General features: G+C 38.3%; 1 protein-coding gene across 1 annotated transcript in view; it reads left to right on the top strand.

The window, feature by feature from the left end:
* Nucleotides 1–18,488, top strand: part of kif21b (kinesin family member 21B) — a 141,262-nt gene extending 122,774 nt beyond the window's left edge. Inside the window, 7 exon segments of the mRNA XM_052034870.1 lie at nt 116–252; nt 2,070–2,250; nt 3,598–3,762; nt 4,588–4,705; nt 8,351–8,521; nt 9,156–9,355; nt 14,704–18,488. Coding sequence (XP_051890830.1) covers nt 116–252; nt 2,070–2,250; nt 3,598–3,762; nt 4,588–4,705; nt 8,351–8,521; nt 9,156–9,355; nt 14,704–14,800 — 1,069 coding nt within the window. The 3' untranslated portion in view covers nt 14,801–18,488.
* The last annotated feature ends 1,287 nt before the right edge of the window (nt 18,489–19,775 follow it).

Below are 19,775 nucleotides of genomic sequence, written 5' to 3'. Positions count from 1 at the left end.
ATCAGAGGTACTTTTTATATTCAGTATAAGCCATTTCCAAATAACTCATTCACTACCTTGAGGAGAACACTCAGTTCAAAAGAGTTTACTTACCCATTTTATGTTCTTTCTTCAGGGGTGTCATTAATCCAGTTGGTGGTGCCAAGGGTGGCAGGACTGCCCCACTCCAATGCATTTCAGTTGCTGAAGGGCACTCTAAACCTGTGCTGTGTCTGGATGCAACTGATGACCTGCTATTCACTGGCTCAAAAGGTAATGATTTGATGGAGGGGAAGGCAAAGGCTTTTTAGGTCTACAATGAGTCACATAAGTTTACATTGAATAATAAACTTCTTTGTCTGTGGTGTAGAAAGTGGATTGACAGATCAACACTGCCAATAAATCAAATAACTTGCTCAAGAAGTCTTGGCAGGATTATAGGAAATGAAATGTCCTCCTTATCCTAAGACAGGTCGTCTTCTGAGGTTGAGGTGAAAGAAATTTCTTGAACACAGTTAAACATAGAATAAAAGCACCTTCAGTTGTGTTTTTTCCGATGAGAACACCTCACTCTGATGCTGGAATTTGGGAGGAAATGTTCTATATATCATCTTTGTTTAATGCTTTTGATCCTAATTTGAAAAAAATTGAAATATCTAATTCTCCTCCTGTCCCCCTCAGAAAACAGCAACCAATCATATGTTGTTAATAATGAATAAATATTTAAGTTTTTGAGCATTTTGTTTTTTTTGTTCTGATGTGAGTGAGTAAACCCAATATTCATCTAACCCTCTCGTTGATTATTAGAGTTATTTCCCACTACTTCTTGTGCACGTTCTATCCATTTTTTTGGTATTTTGTCTGATTATTCCTACATGTTAAATTATATTCTGTTTCCAAATTTGAAGTACATTTCTCTTTCTGCACATTAACATGAAGTGTTACATCAAACTAGCATAAGATCACATTGGTTGGTTCAACCATTGAGAATTTTTTCTGTTTAAAATGAGTTCATTAATGCAGTGATTTCTCTTGATTAAAAGCCACAGTCCATGTCTGAAAATTGCTTGCAAAATTAGTGATACTGGAAGAAACACTGTTAATTTGTATTTGTGAAACATTGTCAGTTAAATCATGACAATATTTAGGATGTTGATTCAACTTGTAAATATTTGGACACATTCGTCTTCAATTGTAAAAATGACATCTGGTTCTAGCAGTATTCAGTTGAGAAAGTGCATTAACCCTTACCCAAGTCATATGGTTAGCAGGTATAATGAAAACAATGTTGTCTCTGTTTATCACTTTCTACTCTGTCATACCGTATGTCATGTACCGAGAACTGTGCCAAAATCACTCCATTAACCAGCTGCGAGCCATGCAGATTAATTTCCTTTTTCATTTCATTTTACCGTGTTGTAGACAGCTTGGCTGAGATTGAGAAAGCAGTGTGCAATGAATTGTGCAGATTTGTATGTTTGTTACCATGCTGCTAGACTTCAAGTCATGCCAGCAGAGTGTCAAACCAAAAAATGTGAAGGTTTAGACCATGAAATTCTGTGTTTTCTTAGCTGATAAAAAAGCACAATTATGATATTGGGGAAAAAATTGATTATGAGCAGCATTTGCCATGTGCTATTAAACATAAATAATGATAAAGTGGAAATTCTTAATGCTTTAAACATAATTGCTGAATTCAATGAGGAGAGACATTTTGTATAAAACTTCCCTATTGTGATGTGGTAAGTGACCTGTTAGGTGATCGATAGTACTGTCTGCTTATGATATTGAAATAGAGGAGACACTCTGCAAAACCTCTGTGTCCAAGTTATCTGTAAGTAACAATTTTAAAGAATAAAATAAAAGATATTTAAAAATATGTAAATATCATTTTAAAAAAAAGACTTTCCTTTACGGAAATTTAAGGAGCTATGTTATTCTTTGAAGAACGAGTTTCATTTTCAACTTTAAAAGAGATTAAATTAAGTTTAAATTTGCTTTAAATCTTATTGAATTACTAAAAATATACTGCTTCTGGACTTCTGAGTTTCCTGTGGCTTGTTGAGTTTTATTCTCTGTCATTCTTTTAGATCGGACCTGCAAAGTGTGGAATCTGGCCACTGGACAGGAAATCAGTACCCTAAAAGGGCATCCAAACAATGTGGTCTCTGTCAAGTACTGTAGTTACTCCAGCCTTGTGTTTACTGTCTCTACGTCGTACATCAAAGTGTGGGATATCCGAGACACTCCCAAATGCATCAGGACACTAACGTAAGACTTTTCTCTATCCTATGGCCTAATAGAGCTCCATTTGCTGCATATGTATTCAATTGATGCTAACTAAACTTTGGGCTCATAAAGTTATAAGAAAGACGGGACAAGGAATTGTGCTCTTTTCATTGGAAGATTACATGTCATTTAACAGAGGGATCGAAAAAGCAGAAACTTTAGACAAGTTAGTTCAATGTTCATTGTGGGTAAGTTACTGGTCTTATTTTTACACACAAACGACAGGTTATTTCAACAAGTTGATTAGAGAAAATCCATGTTAAATTCTGATAGGTACATTCTGTCATTTTAACTTTGTTGAATTTTTGGAGTCATTCACTAGTATGGTAAATGGAGTTCTATTTATTGCTATCATTATTGACTCCCAGAAGCACTCAATAACATGCTTTTAAAAATCCATGGAAATAACAATGTGAAGCAAGGAGTTTGGAGACTGCAGAAGAATGAAAGGAATATTTACCTATTGGTCAGAGTCATGGTGTCATACAGCATGGAAACAAAATCTTCAGCTCAACAAGCCCACGCTAAGCATCTAGCATCCATTTACACTCATCCTACACTTATCCTAGTGTACAAATGCAGAAGTGTGGAATGCACTCGTGAACCGCAACTAGTTGGCGGTTCTCCAAAGAACTGCTGGCAAAGAGCTAGTTGTCAGTGCAATCTGACCCAATGAAATGGTCTGATTTCAGATGGGTTTCAGCAAGAAACCAATAGCTGTTGAAGGAACAAATGTTCCCAATAAATGTCACTTCCAAGATATGATGTATGCAGCAAATTAATGAAAATTGTTAATATTTAATCCCATTGTCGTTCCCAGTTGGGAGTGGGAGGATCACAAGAGAATGATTTCACACTTATTACTGAGTTTTCTGACAAAAATGACAGCTCACAAAATTTATGTGGGCACAGTGTTGGCTGATTAGCTTTCTGGATCCCCTGAGGAAGAATGAACAAAACATAATAGATTCCAGAATTTTCACGTGTAATAACCAGAGGTTAACATTTAATAAAACAACAATCAAAACAGTTAGTAGGCCAGATCCAACTCGGCCTTACACTCTCCCCAGCCTTGTGCTAACCCTGCAACACCTCTTTTCTAATTATATGTCTCCCAAGAAGCTTGAGGCTTTAGTTCCATGGCCTGAAGCTAATGGAATTAATTAACAACAGCTCATGGAACTTGAACATGTTTAATACTGGGTGTTCATTTTGCAGGTAGCAAGTCACTTCTTGATATCCTTGAGGCTGAACGAAACAAACTACATTATGGTATTATGTAACAGTTTGAAGAATAATAACTGTCTGATTTTCTTTTCCTGTGATCAGTTCCTCTGGTCAGGTAATTTCTGGTGATGCTTGTGCCAGTACAGCCAGCCGCACTGTGAGCATAGCACAAGGGGAGCACCAGATAAATCAGATTGCACTGAATCCCACTGGCACTCTCCTCTATGCTGCAACTGGCAATTCTGTTCGGATCTGGGACCTTAAGAAGTAAGGAACCTTCCCTGAGCATATTTCATTATTTTTCTGTAGCATAAATATGTTTAATTTTCATTTAGCATTTTTAATTGGTTTGGAGAATTTTAAAAATATGCAGCTGATACATTTGGTTCATTGTTATTGAATATTTTTGCATTATGAAATGTGTTATAAAGTATTCATATTGAAATATGCTATAGGCGATGTTCTTTGGAAACTAATGTCAGCCTCGCCTCCTGACTTTCCAAAGCTGTTCTGCTACCTCCAAGGCACCTGAGTAGTGCAATAGCATTACACCCACTTGCTAAATGGGAGTAGCAGCAACAAAGATTTCTAAAAGAAATCCTCCAAAATACTGCAGCAATTTGCAAAGGTTTCTTTGCAGAACTTCAGAAGTCTGCAGTTGCTACCACCTGGAAGGACACAGGCAACGTGTGCATTGAAATACACTTATGAACAGATGCTAGTCCAAGTCTTGCCATGGACTTTTATTCTTCCTTCTGTGTCCATTGGTTGAAACTTCTGCCTAAAGGGAATACCTTACAAGTGCTCGGTGACAACTGAAGAAGCTGGCCCAGCACATTCCTAGGGACAACTTGGGATGGTCAGTAAATGCCATCCTTGCCTTTGTAGTCACTGTCGAAGAATGAAATTTAATAATGTAACAATTTCAATGGATTTGATTTATTTTTAAGAAATTTGAACTCTAACCTTGATGTCGTATTTTCTGAGCTGGCATTTCTTTCAAAATGGTGCTTTCTCTAGGTGGAAGGAACTTCTTTCATGCACTGTACTCTCTTTGGCAAGTATTGATTTCTCTCTTTCTCACCTTCATAGAATTCAGCCTGTTGGAAAACTGATGGGTCACATTGGTCCTGTAATGTGCCTCACTGTGGAGAGTACAGCAACAAAACATGATTTGGTCATCACTGGTTCCAAAGATCATTATGTGAAGGTAATATTCTTTGATTCAAACTTCAGCATTCTGGGCCACTACCCCTGCCTGTTCCCTGGAGCAAGCCTTCATGGTAATTAGACCAGTCCAAAACATTAAAAAAAATTATCGTCTGTCCCTAATTGTCCTTGAACTAAAGAGGGATTCGAGAGTAAACCACATTGGTGTGCTGGAATCTCAGACAGGCCAGACCAGGTAAGGATGGCATATGTCCTTCCCTGGAGACACAAGTGACTGCAGATGCTGGAATCTGGGCCAACACACAAGATGCTGGAGGAACTTAGTGGGTCAGGCAGCATCTATGGAGGAAAATGGATAGTTGACATTTCAGGTCGAGACCCTTCATCTGGATAGTGTATGTTGCTCTGGATCTCCTTCCCTAATGGGTTGTTACAATAATTTCATGGCTGTTGTGACTGAGACAAGCTTTTTTTGGGGTGTGGTATTACGATATAGGAAAAAAAAAGCGGGATGAGGTCCTACAAGTGGAATTTAGGGAGCTAGGAGGTAAATTAAGAAGTGGGACCTCAAAGGTAATAATCTTGGGATTGCTTCCTGTGCCATGTGCTAGTCAGAGTAGGAACAGCAGCACAGTTAGGATGAATATGTGGCTTGAGCAGTGGTGCAGGAGGGAGGGTTTCAGATTTCTGGGGCACTGAAACTGGTTCTGGGGGAGGTGGGACCAGTACAAACCGGACCATCTGCACCTGGGCAGGACTGGGATCAATGTCCGACGGGGATTGTTGGCTAATGCTGTTGGAGGGGGTTTAAACTAATGTGGCAGGGGAATGGGAATCCATGCAGAAAGATAGAGGGAAGCAATGCAAAGACCAAAGCAAAAGTTAGGAAAGAGAAAAGTAGGAGTGGAGTACAGAAAAGTCAAATGCAAAGGACACAATGGTTACTAGGTCCTAAAAGGACAATGAGTGTAAGGTCACTTTATCTGAATGCCTGTATTATTTGAAACAAGATCAGTGAACTTGTGGCACAAATCAGTACAAAGGGGTATGATTTAGTGGCCATTACAGAAACGTGGTTGCAGGGTGGAGATGATTGGGAATTGCAGTCGCACAGGCCATAAACCAAGGAATATCTGATGCATGTAAGAATGGAACAGCAGTTGCCTTGAATGACTTGTTTGTATCAGTGGAGGACACGTCTAACATGCCAAAGAGAGATGTTATGAATGCGATGGAAGGTGAGGACCTTGATACAATTGCTATTGCTAAAGAGGTAGTGATGAGCAAACTAGTGGGCCTAAAGGTAGACAAGTCCCCTGGTCCTGATGGGATGCATCCCAGGGTACTGAAAGAAATGGTGGAAGTTATAGTAGAGGCGTTTGTGATAATTTACTGAAATTCTCTGGACTCTGGGCAGGACCTGCGGATTGGAAGAAAGCAAATGTCATGCCACTGTTTCAAAAAGGATGTAGGCAAAAGGCAGGTAACTGTAGGCCAGTTAGCTTAACATCTGTAGTTGGGAAAATGCTTGAAGCTATCATTAAGGAAGAAATAGCGAGACATCTGAATAGAAATGGTTCCATCAGGCAAACACAGCATGGATTCAGGAAGGGCAGGTCCTGTTTGACAAAATTATTGGAGTTCTTTGAGGATATAATGAGTGCAGTGGATGGAGGGGAACAGGTGGATGTTGTATACTTGGATTTCTAGAATGCGTTCAATAAGGTGCTGCATCAAAGACTTATCCATAAGATAAGGATACATGGAGTTGGGTGTAATGTATTAGCATGGATAGAGGATTGGTTAACCAATAGAAGGCAGAGAGTTGGGATAAATGGGTATTTCTCTGGTTGGCAATCGGTGGAGAATGGAGTGCTGCAGGGGTCAGTGCTGGGCCCACAGCTGTTCACGATATACATTAATGATCTGGAAGAGGGGACCGAGTGTAGCGTATCTAAGTTTGCTGATGACACGAAATGAAGTGGCAAAGCAAGTTGTGCAGAGGATGCGGAGAGTCTGCAGAGAGATATAGATAGGTTAAGTGAGTGGGCAAAGGTCTGGCAGATAGAGTACAATGTTGGTAAATGTGAGGTCATCCACTTTGGAAAGATAAATAGATCAGATTATTATTTAGATAGTGAAAGATTGCAGCATGCTGTTGTGCAGTGGGACTTGGGAGTGCTTGTGCATGAATCGCATAAGGTTGGTTTGCAGGTGCAACAGGTTATCAAGAAGGCAAATGGAATGTTGGCCTTCATTGCTAGAGGGATTGAATTTAAGAGCAAGGAGGTTATGCTGCAACTGTACAGGATACTGGTGAGGCCGCACCTGGAGTACTGTGTGCAATTCTGGTCTCCTTGCTTGAGGAAAAATATACTGGCTTTGGAGGCAGTGCAGAGGTTCACAAGGTTGATTCTGGAGATGAGGGGGTTAGTCTATGAGGAGAGATTTGAGTCGCCTGGGACTATACTCACTGGAATTCAGAAGAATGAGAGGGGATCTTATTAGAAACACAAAGTTATGAAAGGGATAGATAAGATAGAGGCAGGAAAGTTGTTTCCATTGGTAGGTTAGACAAGAACCAGGGGACATAGCCTCAAGATTCAGGGGAATAGATTTAGGATGGAGATGACGAGAAACTGTTTTTCCCAGAAAGTAGTGAATCTGTGGAATTTTCTGCCCAGCGAAGCAGTAGAGGCTACCTTATTAAATATATTTAAGACACAGTTAGACAGATTTTTGCATAGTAGGGGAACTAACGGTTATGGGGAAAAGGTAGGTAGGTGGAATCTGAGTCCACAGCTAGATCAGCCATGTTCTTATTGAATGGCGGAGCAGGCTTGCTGGGCCTACTCCTGCTCCTATTTCTTATGTTCTTATGTGGTATTCCATCATGCACGAAAGTACAAAGGACGCTATTGGGTATCCATGAATAATGTGCTTGCATGATCCTTTATTATGCCATGTACGCAATTAATGAGCAATGTGGACCTCAACTGCAGAAGCAGGTCCTAACCAGAGGGTTAAGTCCTGCTGCTACCTTACAGAAGCCTGTCATTTCCTGGGACACTGCTGGGGAGCTGGCTGTGATGAGAAGATAAATTCCTGTTTTCTCTTTACATTTGAAATGATCGCCTCTATACTCAACTCCCCCACTGATCAGTTTCCATTACCTGCTGTTTAACTCCAAGACACCCTAAGATCTTTAGCCACTCACCAAAAACTACCAGGCACCCATACCACTAAACAAATCTTCTCCCTAGAACACACAAAATTTCCTTCCAAAGCTGCTCCTGATGTTGTCCAGCTGAGAATCTGTCGTGCACCTCTTATCCTGACCTCCCAGCCACTTCCACTGTGGATACTGTAGTTCATAGAAAGCCAAGCATGCAGCATTAATGGGATTTGCCAAACTGAAAGACTGGAATTTGCCAGTTCTACTGCATATGGCACCTTGGGTATCATGTGAGGTAGAATGACACCCATGGGATTTTGTTTGGAATTGTTGTAGTACACCCCTGTTTTTCTCTGCACATCATCTCCCCAACATGTGAAAGCACAAACTGAAGAATTTCTAGACCTATATTTCCTCAGAGTTTAATTTGAACTACCCTACATTTCTTTTAAATTACCTCAGATTATGTTTAGATTTTCAAATACTAACAACTATCTATTTGCTCCACAGAAGTTTGAAATTGCTGAAAGTACTCTGGGAAATGTTAGTCCTACACATAATTTTGAGCCTCCGCACTATGATGGAATTGAATCCCTGGGAATCCATGGTGATATTCTATTCAGTGGATCAAGAGACAATGGAATTAAAAAATGGGACTTGGAAGGACAAGAACTCATACAGGTGTGCAGATTAATTCTTTGACCTTTTCATTTGGAACAGAAGGCTTCAGATTAGTTTTCTGATTAATTTTCTTTTTGTTTCTATTTTTTAATGTTTTTGTTTATTATCATGCCTAGGCAAAGTGTGTTATGTGACTTTACCTTTGTTTGTTCACAAATGTTTAACCTACTCATCTTGATTCTTGTCACTAATAGTACCTTCATCTATTGTGGGCTTTCAGCCAATTCTACAGTGTAATACTATTTGCAAATTTGAATATTTCACACATTGTCTTCCTTGATTAATTGAATGACAGAACAGGCTGAGTGGTCTATTCCTAATCCTATGTGGTTGCATTGTATGGGCAGATATTTTGAAGGCTACTAGTTTGATGTCTGTTCAAGACAGACACTGCAAAGCATATCCCCATCACAAAAATTTATCACTTGGTTTCATTGGGACTTGTGCCCATTTTCTTTCAAAAAAGCTTGATCTCCATTAAAATATATTCATCGTGAGTAGCATTATTATGAATTGTTAAGTGACCAGAAAAAAGTTAATTTAAGAATGAGTATTTCTCCAGAAATTGTGATAATAAGAGATAGCTTTGCTATATTTCCATATAGTGTACATATTTTATTTTAATTTTATTTAGCAAATTCCTAATGCTCACAAGGATTGGGTATGTGCTCTGGCATTTGTACCTGGCCGTGATCTGTTGCTGAGTGGTTGCCGAGGGGGAATGCTTAAAGTTTGGAACATAGACAACTTTACACCACTGGGAGAGATCAGAGGCCATGACAGTCCCATTAATGCCATCTGCACAAATTCCAGCAGGATTTTCACTGCTTCCAGGTATGTAATTAATACTTAAGTCATTTACAAGAGTCAATTGAAACACTTTTTTGCCAAGAAAGGACACATTTGTTTTTTGTCAAGGAAAATACAGTTGAGAAGTTTCAGAATGTGAACAGACCCTTAGTTCTGGTTTGTTTTCCAATTATTTGTAGTATATTTTAAAATGATGTCTGGAAATTAACAATTTTTTGAAACTGTTAAAATTAAGTTTCATCTGATTTATATTTAATTAAAACAAGATTGTTTTTTGATTCCTAACTTATTAAGATTGGAGCAACACTTCCTTAATTTTTTCAGTTTCTTTTAACATTGAGGTGTTACATCAGATCCACCCATTTAAACTGACTGGATTAAATTATGAAAATCAAATTTCCTTGCAACCTACAGCCACAGAAATTCCTTCCAATCAAAATGAATGGCCCACTGGATTTGTACCAGATTGACAAAGCAGATTTAGCAGAGAGATTTCCAAGCCAAAGTGCTCTCTCATGTTGGATTCGGTGAAGTGCAGTTGTCCTGAGAGAGACCATCATTTATGCAGATATTTGAGACTTCTGCCTTTGCTTGGGAGTCCCAAACATCTGTACAGTTATATTAGGTAAAAGCTGGGAGTTTCACAAGGACAAGCAGATATGCTAATTGTCCTCACTTTCATGAAGATTGACCAGGTACTGCTCACAGCATAAAGTTAGCTCTATTTTAGGTTGCCCCAAAGCGTTCAATAACAATTAGAAACAAGAAGAACCTTAAGAATCTCGTATTGGATTACACCATGAACAGTTATCATGAATTGACATGTTTTAGTATTTTGCAAGCACCATCCATCTTTTGACTCTTTTGAATAGCACCTATTCCAACTTAATAGCTAAGGACAAGAGGTTGAAATTCTAGGTTGTAGAGGTGGCTGTGTGGCTTGTAACTGCACATTCATAAATGTTGCTCCTGGTTGTTGGAAGGTGCTTTGTGTGGCTTTACTTGTGCCTTACTCCAGTTTAAGACCATTAAATACTTTTGTTTTCAGGATGGTAGGAGAAGACAGTCTTATTTCCTACCACAACAATGCTCTCTTAAATAGCATCTGTATTCATTTCAATAATTGGATGATTAAAAAGATAATCCCTGTGTCATACATCTACAGATCCTTGGGTCTCTTTCTTCCTTACACCTTTCAGACTTGTATTATACCCCTGTCTCTCTTTTTCTCTTTCCTTTCTGCTACAGCGATTGCCGGGTGAAGCTATGGAATTATGTTGCAGGCCTAACTCCTTGTTTGCCTCGACGTGTCCTTGCCATTAAGAGCCGTGCCAGTAGTATACCTTAAACCCCTGATTTCTGCTCTTCTCCGTACTTGATTCTTCTTTGCTGCTCATCGGTATGGTGATTTGTCTACTAAGCCTTTCTAAATAAAAGCAAAAATCATGGATTTCTCCATTTTGAACTTCAGGTCCAGTGGATTTTCAAAATTGATATTGCATCATTATAATAGTGGGGTTTGATATCCTCTGGAAACCCAATTCTTGTTCAACTCTTCCCCAAATATTTACATTCTTTAATACCCTAATTGATTAGAATTTCTGACCATGTACAGTAATATATCAGATGACACTAGTCCAGTTATGCCAGTAGAATGATGAAGTCCCTCTCATAGCACTCAAACACTGAGACAAGCAAAATCTGTTTTCAGACTCTGCTGCCTCACGTGCACAGCACAATTTTAAATCCACATGAAGGTGTCTTGCCAGCAGAGCTATTCGACTAAATGAGGAATAACACTAATGAGACGATGCCAATCTGCAGAAGGATTCATGCTGGTTTGATATTGGCACAGTAGTATTCATTATCTCCTTGGTGTATCTGTAATAGCTGATGATTCCAACCATCAATTTGAGGGACATAATGTGACTTCAATGAGGAGTGAAATGAAAAGGCAGGGAAGAGGATACAATAGCAAACAATGTCACCAAATCTGTGTGACTTTACATCCTATGCTTTTATAATAACCAGTTTAGTCTAAATCATTATTGAAAAGCTACATATCTATCCACATCACCTTACAATAGGAAAGTGTTACCATTTTAAATTGATGTTAACTTTCTTCTATCATACCATTTTGATTATATTCTTACTATTGCGCCTGATTTTATGTACCAGTTTTGAGATGAAGGTATGAAATTACACAGAGTAAAATTCTTGAAATTTGAAAGGCTGAATTGAATCTCTTATCAAGAATTGGGAGTACAGAGCTGGTTGTGTTACAGCCTCTTGGCAATGATTTACTTGAGGGCTGTAACTATACCTTTAGAAGTAGCAAGAGATCAAAATTCTGTGATTCCTAAGGGAAAAATAGCTCATAAAAATGCATTACAATTGAAATAGTTTTAGTTTACCAAAAGTTGAGTTTTTCTAATGCGATAGTTATTCAAGCAGAATCTTTTTAAGGGAACATTCACATTTTTTTATATTTAAATATTTCAGAGTGCTTGCAGCCTTTTAGTTAAGTCAGCCATTTCCTTTATTTGGTTAATTTTTCTGGTGGATTTAAATATTTAAAGAAATAACCAATGAGTGGAAATGTACCCAACTAATGCCTCCTTCTCAACAAATAATGGCTGTAATTAATATACAAGGTTCATGTCAACTTCTAACTTAAGATGGTGTCTGGTCATGGTGTCAACACCCTCTCATCCCCACCTGCAAACAACCTGATAAAAAAATGAGACGTGAAAAATTAATTGCCAGGATTCTGTGGTGTCAGTGCATTTGCAATCATTAAACAGTGGAAGAGAACACAACTGGAATCCATTCTTTGTCATGGGTTATACTCTGCTCCTCCCACACAGTGCACCTCATGAATGGAAATTTTCAGTTACTAAATTGACATGAATTTCAACTTTTTGCACACATTACTCCAAAGCTAAGTTTTATTGAAGGAGCTACAATTAGAGGACATTGTGCTATAATCACCTCCCTTGGCTTGACAAACTAATCTTATGTGTGGTATCTGGTTTCCCAAGAAAAAATGCAATTTTTTCCAAAAGTAAATTTTAGTATTTTTCAGCATCTTAATTTCATGTGTTTGCCTTGGTATTTATTTCACTCTCTGTAAATATTTTATTGTTGGTAAGGATTCTTCAATGTGATTGACCGCTCAACTTATCTGTTGACATATTTATCATGATGAAGCCAGAATAAAATTAAAGTCAGAGAGGTGAAATCCACATTGGAGGGATCGCTGGGCTTTCTTTCAAGTTGGTAGCAAATACGGTCTCTTTGCTCTGACCACAAACTGGGCTAAAAATGTCCCAAGAGGTCTGTTCATTCATGAAGTAGTAACTTCTGAAGGAAACAAGAACATTAGTGTTGGAGTGTTAGTAATTAGTGTGCAGTTTAATGCTGATCATAGAAAAAAAAGAGGAAAATGTTGTTGAACAAACTGTCGATGAGCCAAAGTTTCAGAAAAGGAAAAAAGAGGAAAATGTAAATTTTATGAACATGGAGAATAGGATCAGGAGCGGTCCTCTCAGTCCCCGGCTCTGCCATTTCTGCTGAACATGAGAACACAATAGGAGCATGAGTCGGTCACATGGCTCCTTAAGCCTGCCCATTAAAATGTTCATGGCTCAACCTCCCCAAGCCTTAAGTCCACTTCTGAATCAGTTCCCCACAGCCATAAATTTCCTGATCTTCCAAAAATATGTCTACCTTCTGCTTAAATACCCCCAATGATCCAGCCTCCACAAGCATCTGGGATAGAAAATTCCAGAGATTCACCATCCTCTGCAAGAAGAAATTGCTGAACACGTTAGTTTTAAATGTCCGCCCCTTTATCTTGTGTCCACTTGTTTGAGACTCCTCGTTGGGGAAACATCTCAACGTCTACCTTGCATGCCACCTCAGAATCTTATATGTTTCAATAAGATCCTTCTAAATTCAAAAAATTACAGATCCCACTTTTTTAGCCACTCATGACAGGACAACCCTTTCATCCCAGGGATTAGCCTGCTGAATCTCTTTTGCATACTTCTAATACTTGTGTATCGTTTCCAAAATAAGGGGACCAAAACTGTAAGCAGGACTTCAGGTGTGACCTCACCAATATCCCCTGTAATCATCAGAGAAAAATATTCACCCCATCATTTTTAATTAGAAAATCCCTTATTGTTAAACAGTCATAAGGTTACATAAACTTTAAACTTTATTTATACAGCATGGTAACAGGCTCTTCCAGCCCAACAAGCCCGCGCTGCCCATTTACACCCATGTTAACTTCACTAACCCGTATGTCTTTGGAATGTGGGAGGAAACTGGAGCACCCGGAGGAAACCCACGCAGTCACGGAGAGAACGTACAAACTCCTTACAGGCAGCGGCGGGAATTGAACCCTGATCGCTGGTGCTGTAATAACGTTACTCTAACTGTGACGCTACCATGCCGGAAACAGGCCTTTCGGCCCAACTCATCCAGTCTAAGCTTGTCCCACTTGCCTGCATTTGACCCATATCCCACGAAACCTTTCCTATCCATTAACCTGTCCAAATGTCCTGTAATTGTACCTACCTCTGTGATCCCTCATTCTAGATTCTCCCACAAGAAGAAAGCTCTCCACATCCACCCTGTCAAAATCCTGCAGGATCTTATGTTTCAATGAAGTACCCTCTTGCTCTTCTAACTTCCAGTGGATACAAGCTTAGCCTCTCCAACTTTTCCTCGTTAAATAACCTGCACAATCCAGGGAGTACTCAAGTAAACTTTCTCTGTCAGTGCATTGATATCCTTCCTTAAATAAGGAGACCGATACTGTACAGTATGCCAGATTTGCTTGTATTTAATTAAAATTAGTTAAATATAGCCAATTACATCAGCTTTTGCAAGAACAAAGTGCAGAAAAAAATCTTTTATAAATAGAAAGGGTCCATTGTTTATGGATTAATTTTGACCCTTTAAAACCAAGTTAATAGGTATGAATACCAATCAAAATTAAGCATTTCACATGAAGGGAGTGAGATGACTTGGCTAACTATGTCGCTTAGTGCAAACTTTTGATAGCTATTCAGAAAAGCTAAACGAGGGAGTGTACCTTCTCTTCAGAGCTTTGCCTTCTCACCTGAAAATGCTCAGTGGATGACAAGTGTCTGTGTGGAATCTAGAAATAGGGTATGGGTGGTACTCTTGCCTGTAGCCGTTTGCTTTTCAAGACATTTTGATGTATTCTGGTGTGAAATTGACCAGTGTAGAATTATTCTTAACATTTATTTTTGTAATATCCCAGCAATGAAACAAAAGTAGCTTACTGTGGTTATCGAACAGAATTTGTTTCCTTATTTTGTTTTTAACATTTCTTTCAGTGACTGCAGAGTAAAAACATGGAATGCTAAAGGATTAACAAATGGGTACATGCTGGACACTAGAGACAGCAGTCAGGAATTATCTTACAGCATCTAACTGTGTATTTAATGCAACGAACTATTCTTTACGGAGGATAATGAGTGTATGAACCGGAAACAAGGATTTCTAAGCTGAAGAAGAAAACCATTATAGCTTTTTCCCATTGGAAATTGTTGTGCAGCGAGAAAGGACTGCAAGCAATAATTTTGCAAGTATTGTACTACAAATATGATTCTCAACAGCACTAACAATGAAATCGTCATAGCAACAAAACATCCTGAGCCACACTGGAGCTTTATAAATCTGACAAAGACATGACGCCTTCTCTGTACATTTAAAACAAAATTATTATTCTTTCCCTGCAGCTTTATCATTATTCCACATATTATTAATAATTCCACGCATTCCTCCTTTGATCTTGTGTACCAGATTCACATATCTTCATTTCGGCACAGCGTTGTAATGGGAAGGAAATTACTTCCACCTTAGAAGAATGGATATATTACACCGAGCTTTGGATGTGAAAGCCTAACAGGCTAATCAACAGGACCATCATGCCGTAAAAAAACAATGTTGCTCTTGACTGTTTCCGCTATCAATGGTTCAGTGAATCTTTCAGAGGGGAAAAAGTTCAAAGGTTGCACAATAATGTAGTCTTAGTGTGCTCCTGCTGATCAGATATTGTAATTCACACTGTGAGCCCATGCATGCATAAATATTGAATCTAAATATTCATATGGCCAGTCTGCTACCACTGCCATTATTACTCGCATGCCGCCTGAAAAATCAGGACTTCATAATGGTTGTTCTTATCCATATTAATAGATAATCAACCAAAACAATACATTTCCATTAACCTTACTTCAATAAGAAACATTTCTTCACTGCAATGTGAAAGAGAAAAAGTCAAGTGTAAGTTATTAATTTGTTTCTGCTACACCATGCATCCTATCATAACATTTCAGAGATTGGCGTTACATCAGAACAGTGGCATGGATGAAAAAGTAATCCTTCATTTATGGTGTTTTATCATCGTAACTGATAAACTAGTCTTCACCAGTACTTACACTGTTACACACACATTAGATACACACACAAATTCAGAATCTCGACACAGATGAATCTGGGACTAATTGGATGCCTTCAGTCACCAATGCCTTTGGAAGATTGAGCTAAACTGATGGAATAGTGTTTCCAGGTTTGTATAAAAGTATATCAGAGCACTTTACAACAATTGTCTTCATCCTCAGTAAAAATATTGTGATTCTGAGTATTCACATAAATGTTTAGTTTGAGGGAAGGCTTTAACTACTATTGAAGACTTCATTTCTGAATTTAACTGTAATATTTTAGCACATCTTCAAGTCCTAAAACTTTGGGCGTAGTGTGATTTACATTATCCAAACCTTGCTGATTTGGATAATGTAAATTATAATCTCAGCAGTTATTGCAGTTAGTGACTTAAATTTTCTAATCATCCATATCACATATTTTCAGTATCTATATTAATATGTTTCTTCCCCTACGATGTACATGGTGACTACTAACTAAGTGGAATTGAGTATGCAAGTGGAGCTCATTTCTATTTTAGAGACCTCTGGAATTTATTATTCCCTGAAACTAACCCCAAAACCAGTTAACTCTGTGCTAAAGTCAGTGATGGCACATGTTTAATAATTGGCAATTTTTTTCAGGGTCTGTTCACTTGGTATTTTGCAAGTCAATATTTTGGGTACAATGAGCAAAACATGAGGTAATGGTCAGTCATCTAAACCAGCTGTATGGCAAATGTTGAAGTGTATTTGTGTAAATAATGTGTTTCCTTGAATAGGCTACCAATGCTTTATCCAGAACAAAGCATGTTTTGTAATTAGATGGATACAGGTTTTATTCACTGAGCAAAAAGATCTATTTTTCCCCCTCTCAATTATACAGAACCAAGTTGCTGGTGTCATTGTGGCTTTTTTATACATTTCAAATGGTATCTCATTTTGATCAGAAGAATGTCCCATGGTGAATAGAATTCTGGATTGAACCTTTGTTGATTTACATAAATAAATTGCTCCAATATGTAAAAACCAGAACATTTTAGTTTAACAGAAAAGCTGATAGAAATTCATCCATGTTCAGAAATCATAACCACATAATGGTTTGTTGTTGTATCTCACTTTCAAAATTCAGTTCCACTGAAGTCATTGGAATTCAACTTTGCAAGCAAGGGGATCAAATGGCCTTGCAGTAATAATTCTGCACATTTAGTGCATCCAACCAAGGAAAATTTGCAAGCCTAAAATTTTAATCTCTTATTTTTAAGAAAAGCAATCAAGCCATTTCCCTGGCCCAGACTATAACGATGTGTGAGAGAAAGCTTCTTCCTTGCAGCTCTAAAGTTGCACTTCTGTTTACAATTTTAATATTCTGGAACACATGGTGATATAATTTGACTGCAGTACTGTGCCATAAACAAAATACTTGAGCCATCTAAAGGAGTTGGCTATTTAAATTCTGACTTGAATATTTGTTGTCTGTCATTTAGTAAATTGTACAGTAGTTTTTGAATTACTGATAAATAAAAATGTAGCCTTTGATTACAGTGATGGTTGGAAAAATTGGAAACTTGATGTTCTACTGTAGCACAACTGAGTTTATGTTCAATAAACTGAAAGGAAAACTAGGACTGATTAAAGGTGTAGGAAGTGCCCCACAGATCAGTATCTTGCTGCCTTGATACATGGGTTAGTATCAGTACAATTCCTCTTTGAATTCTTCTGGTGCTCTTTAACTTAGAAAGCTCTAATATGTGCGGTTATGTATTACACTACTTGAATTGACATCAAGCCTATGACAACTCAGTGCTATTTTGAGAGAAGGGATTAAATAAATAGATTTAGATGTCAGTATTAGGCAAATTAATGTTGTGAATGTAGCTGTTGTACTTTGGATATTTGTTGTATTCTTGTCTTGACAGTATTTTTCAGGTTTAAATTATGATCAGCTGTTACTGCTAAAACTCACTGAATCTTGGTTGACAGTTTTGTAAAGTTATTTTTTGTTTAGGTTGCTGAGAAAATAGTTTGCTATCTCATTTGAACTCTTATCTCCTATAGAATTCCTACTGGTGAATTTTGTAAAAATATTTGACATTGGATGAACCTTTGTGCTTAAGGTGTGAGAAAATAATTGAACTGTTTTAATGTATAGGACATGTACAGGATATGATTCTTGTTACTTAGAATAGCATGTATGTGAATGTTTTGGTAAAGTCATCACTTTATCAACATACTTTACGGCCCCCGAAACTCTAATTTCTATGGGAAATGCAGTTTGCCTCTTCAACATTCATCAAACCTTAATATTCAGCATTACCTGTTGCATTTTGCTAAGTTATTTTCTGAAATTTCCATGCAGACTAGTGGAAATGTCTATTTTAAAAATGAGAAAAATTCCCATGGAACAGAATGAGAGGCAGAAGGCCTGTCAGTTTTAACAAGGTTAATTACATTTTCAAAAGTAGTGAGAGATGTTCAGCACATTATTAGAAACAGTGTTAATCATAATGTTATAGTGAAGCTAAAAAGTGCCTTTGTAAGTTTACTGTTTCGCCTGTACATTTCTGTAAAAGAAAACTTCTGTATACCACAAGACCTTTTAGAAATGCAAGATGTATAAACTGTACCTAATGTAAAAAGATTTAAGATGTTACATAATTGTTAAATGTAAATATTGTTCAACTGAAATAAAAGTGTTAAATGGCAGTGTTTATTAATATATAGCAAATTCTTATTATGGTTGTACTGATGTCACCACCGGCCACAATCAAGAAATATTAAATTGGTAAATTGGTTTATTATTGTCACATGTACAGAGATAGTGAAAAACGTTTCTTGCATACTGTCCATACAGATAATTTCATTACAACAGTGCATTGAGGTAGTACAAGGTAAAACAATAACAGAATGGAGAATAAAGTGATACAGTTACAGAGAAAGTGCAGTGCAGGTAGACCATAAGGTGCAAGGCCATAAACGAGGTAGATTGTGAGGCCAAGAGTCCATTTTATTGTACAATGGGACTGTTCAATAGTCTTATAACAGCGGGATAGAAGCTGTCCTTGAGCCTGGTGGTACATGCTATCAGGCTTTTGTATCTTCTGCCCGATGGGAAGGGGTAGGAGAGAGAATGTCTGGGGTGGGTGGGCTGCTTCACCAAGGCAGTGAGAAGTGTAGACAGAGTCCATGGAGGGGAGGCTGGTTTCTGTAATGTGCTGAGCTGTGTCCACAACTCTGCAGTTTCTTACAGTCCCAGGCAGAGCAGTTGCCATATCAAGCCGTGATGCTTCTGGATAGGATGTTTTCTATGGTGCATCGATAAAATTTGGTTAAGGTCAAAGGGGACATGCCAAATTTCTTTAGCCTCCTGAAGAAGTAGAGGCACTGGTGAGCTTTCTTGGCCGTGACATCTACGTGATTGGGCCAGGACAGGCTGTTGGTTATGTTCGCACCAAAGAACTTAAAACTCTTAACCCTCTCGACCTCAGCACCATTGATGTAGACAGGTGCATGTACACCACCCTCTTTCCTGAAGCCAATGACCAGCTCTTTTGTTTTGCTGACAATGAGGGAGAGGTTGTTGTCATGACACCATGTCACTTGACTCTCTATCTCCTTCCTATATTCCGACTCATCGTTATTTGAGATATGGCCCATGACAGTGGTATCATCCGCAAACTTGTAGATGGCATTAGAGCAGAATCTGGCCACGCAGTCCTGAGTGTACAGGAGCAGAGTATGGGGCTGAGGATGCAGCTTTGTAGAACATTAGTGCTGAGGATAATCATGGCAGAGGTGATGTTGCCTATCCTTACTGATTGCGGTCTGTTGGTCAGGAAGTCAAGGATCCAGTTACAAAGGGAGGTATTGATTCCCAGATCTAGGAACTTGGAAATGAGTTTACTTGGAATTGTAGTATTGAACGCTGAGCTGCAGTCAATAAACAATAGTCCAACGTAGGTGTCTTTACTGTCCAGATGCTC

Source organism: Pristis pectinata, chromosome 20 (assembly GCF_009764475.1).
Source record: "Pristis pectinata isolate sPriPec2 chromosome 20, sPriPec2.1.pri, whole genome shotgun sequence".
NCBI lineage: Eukaryota > Metazoa > Chordata > Chondrichthyes > Rhinopristiformes > Pristidae > Pristis > Pristis pectinata.
This window is presented reverse-complemented; position numbering and strand designations above follow the sequence as displayed.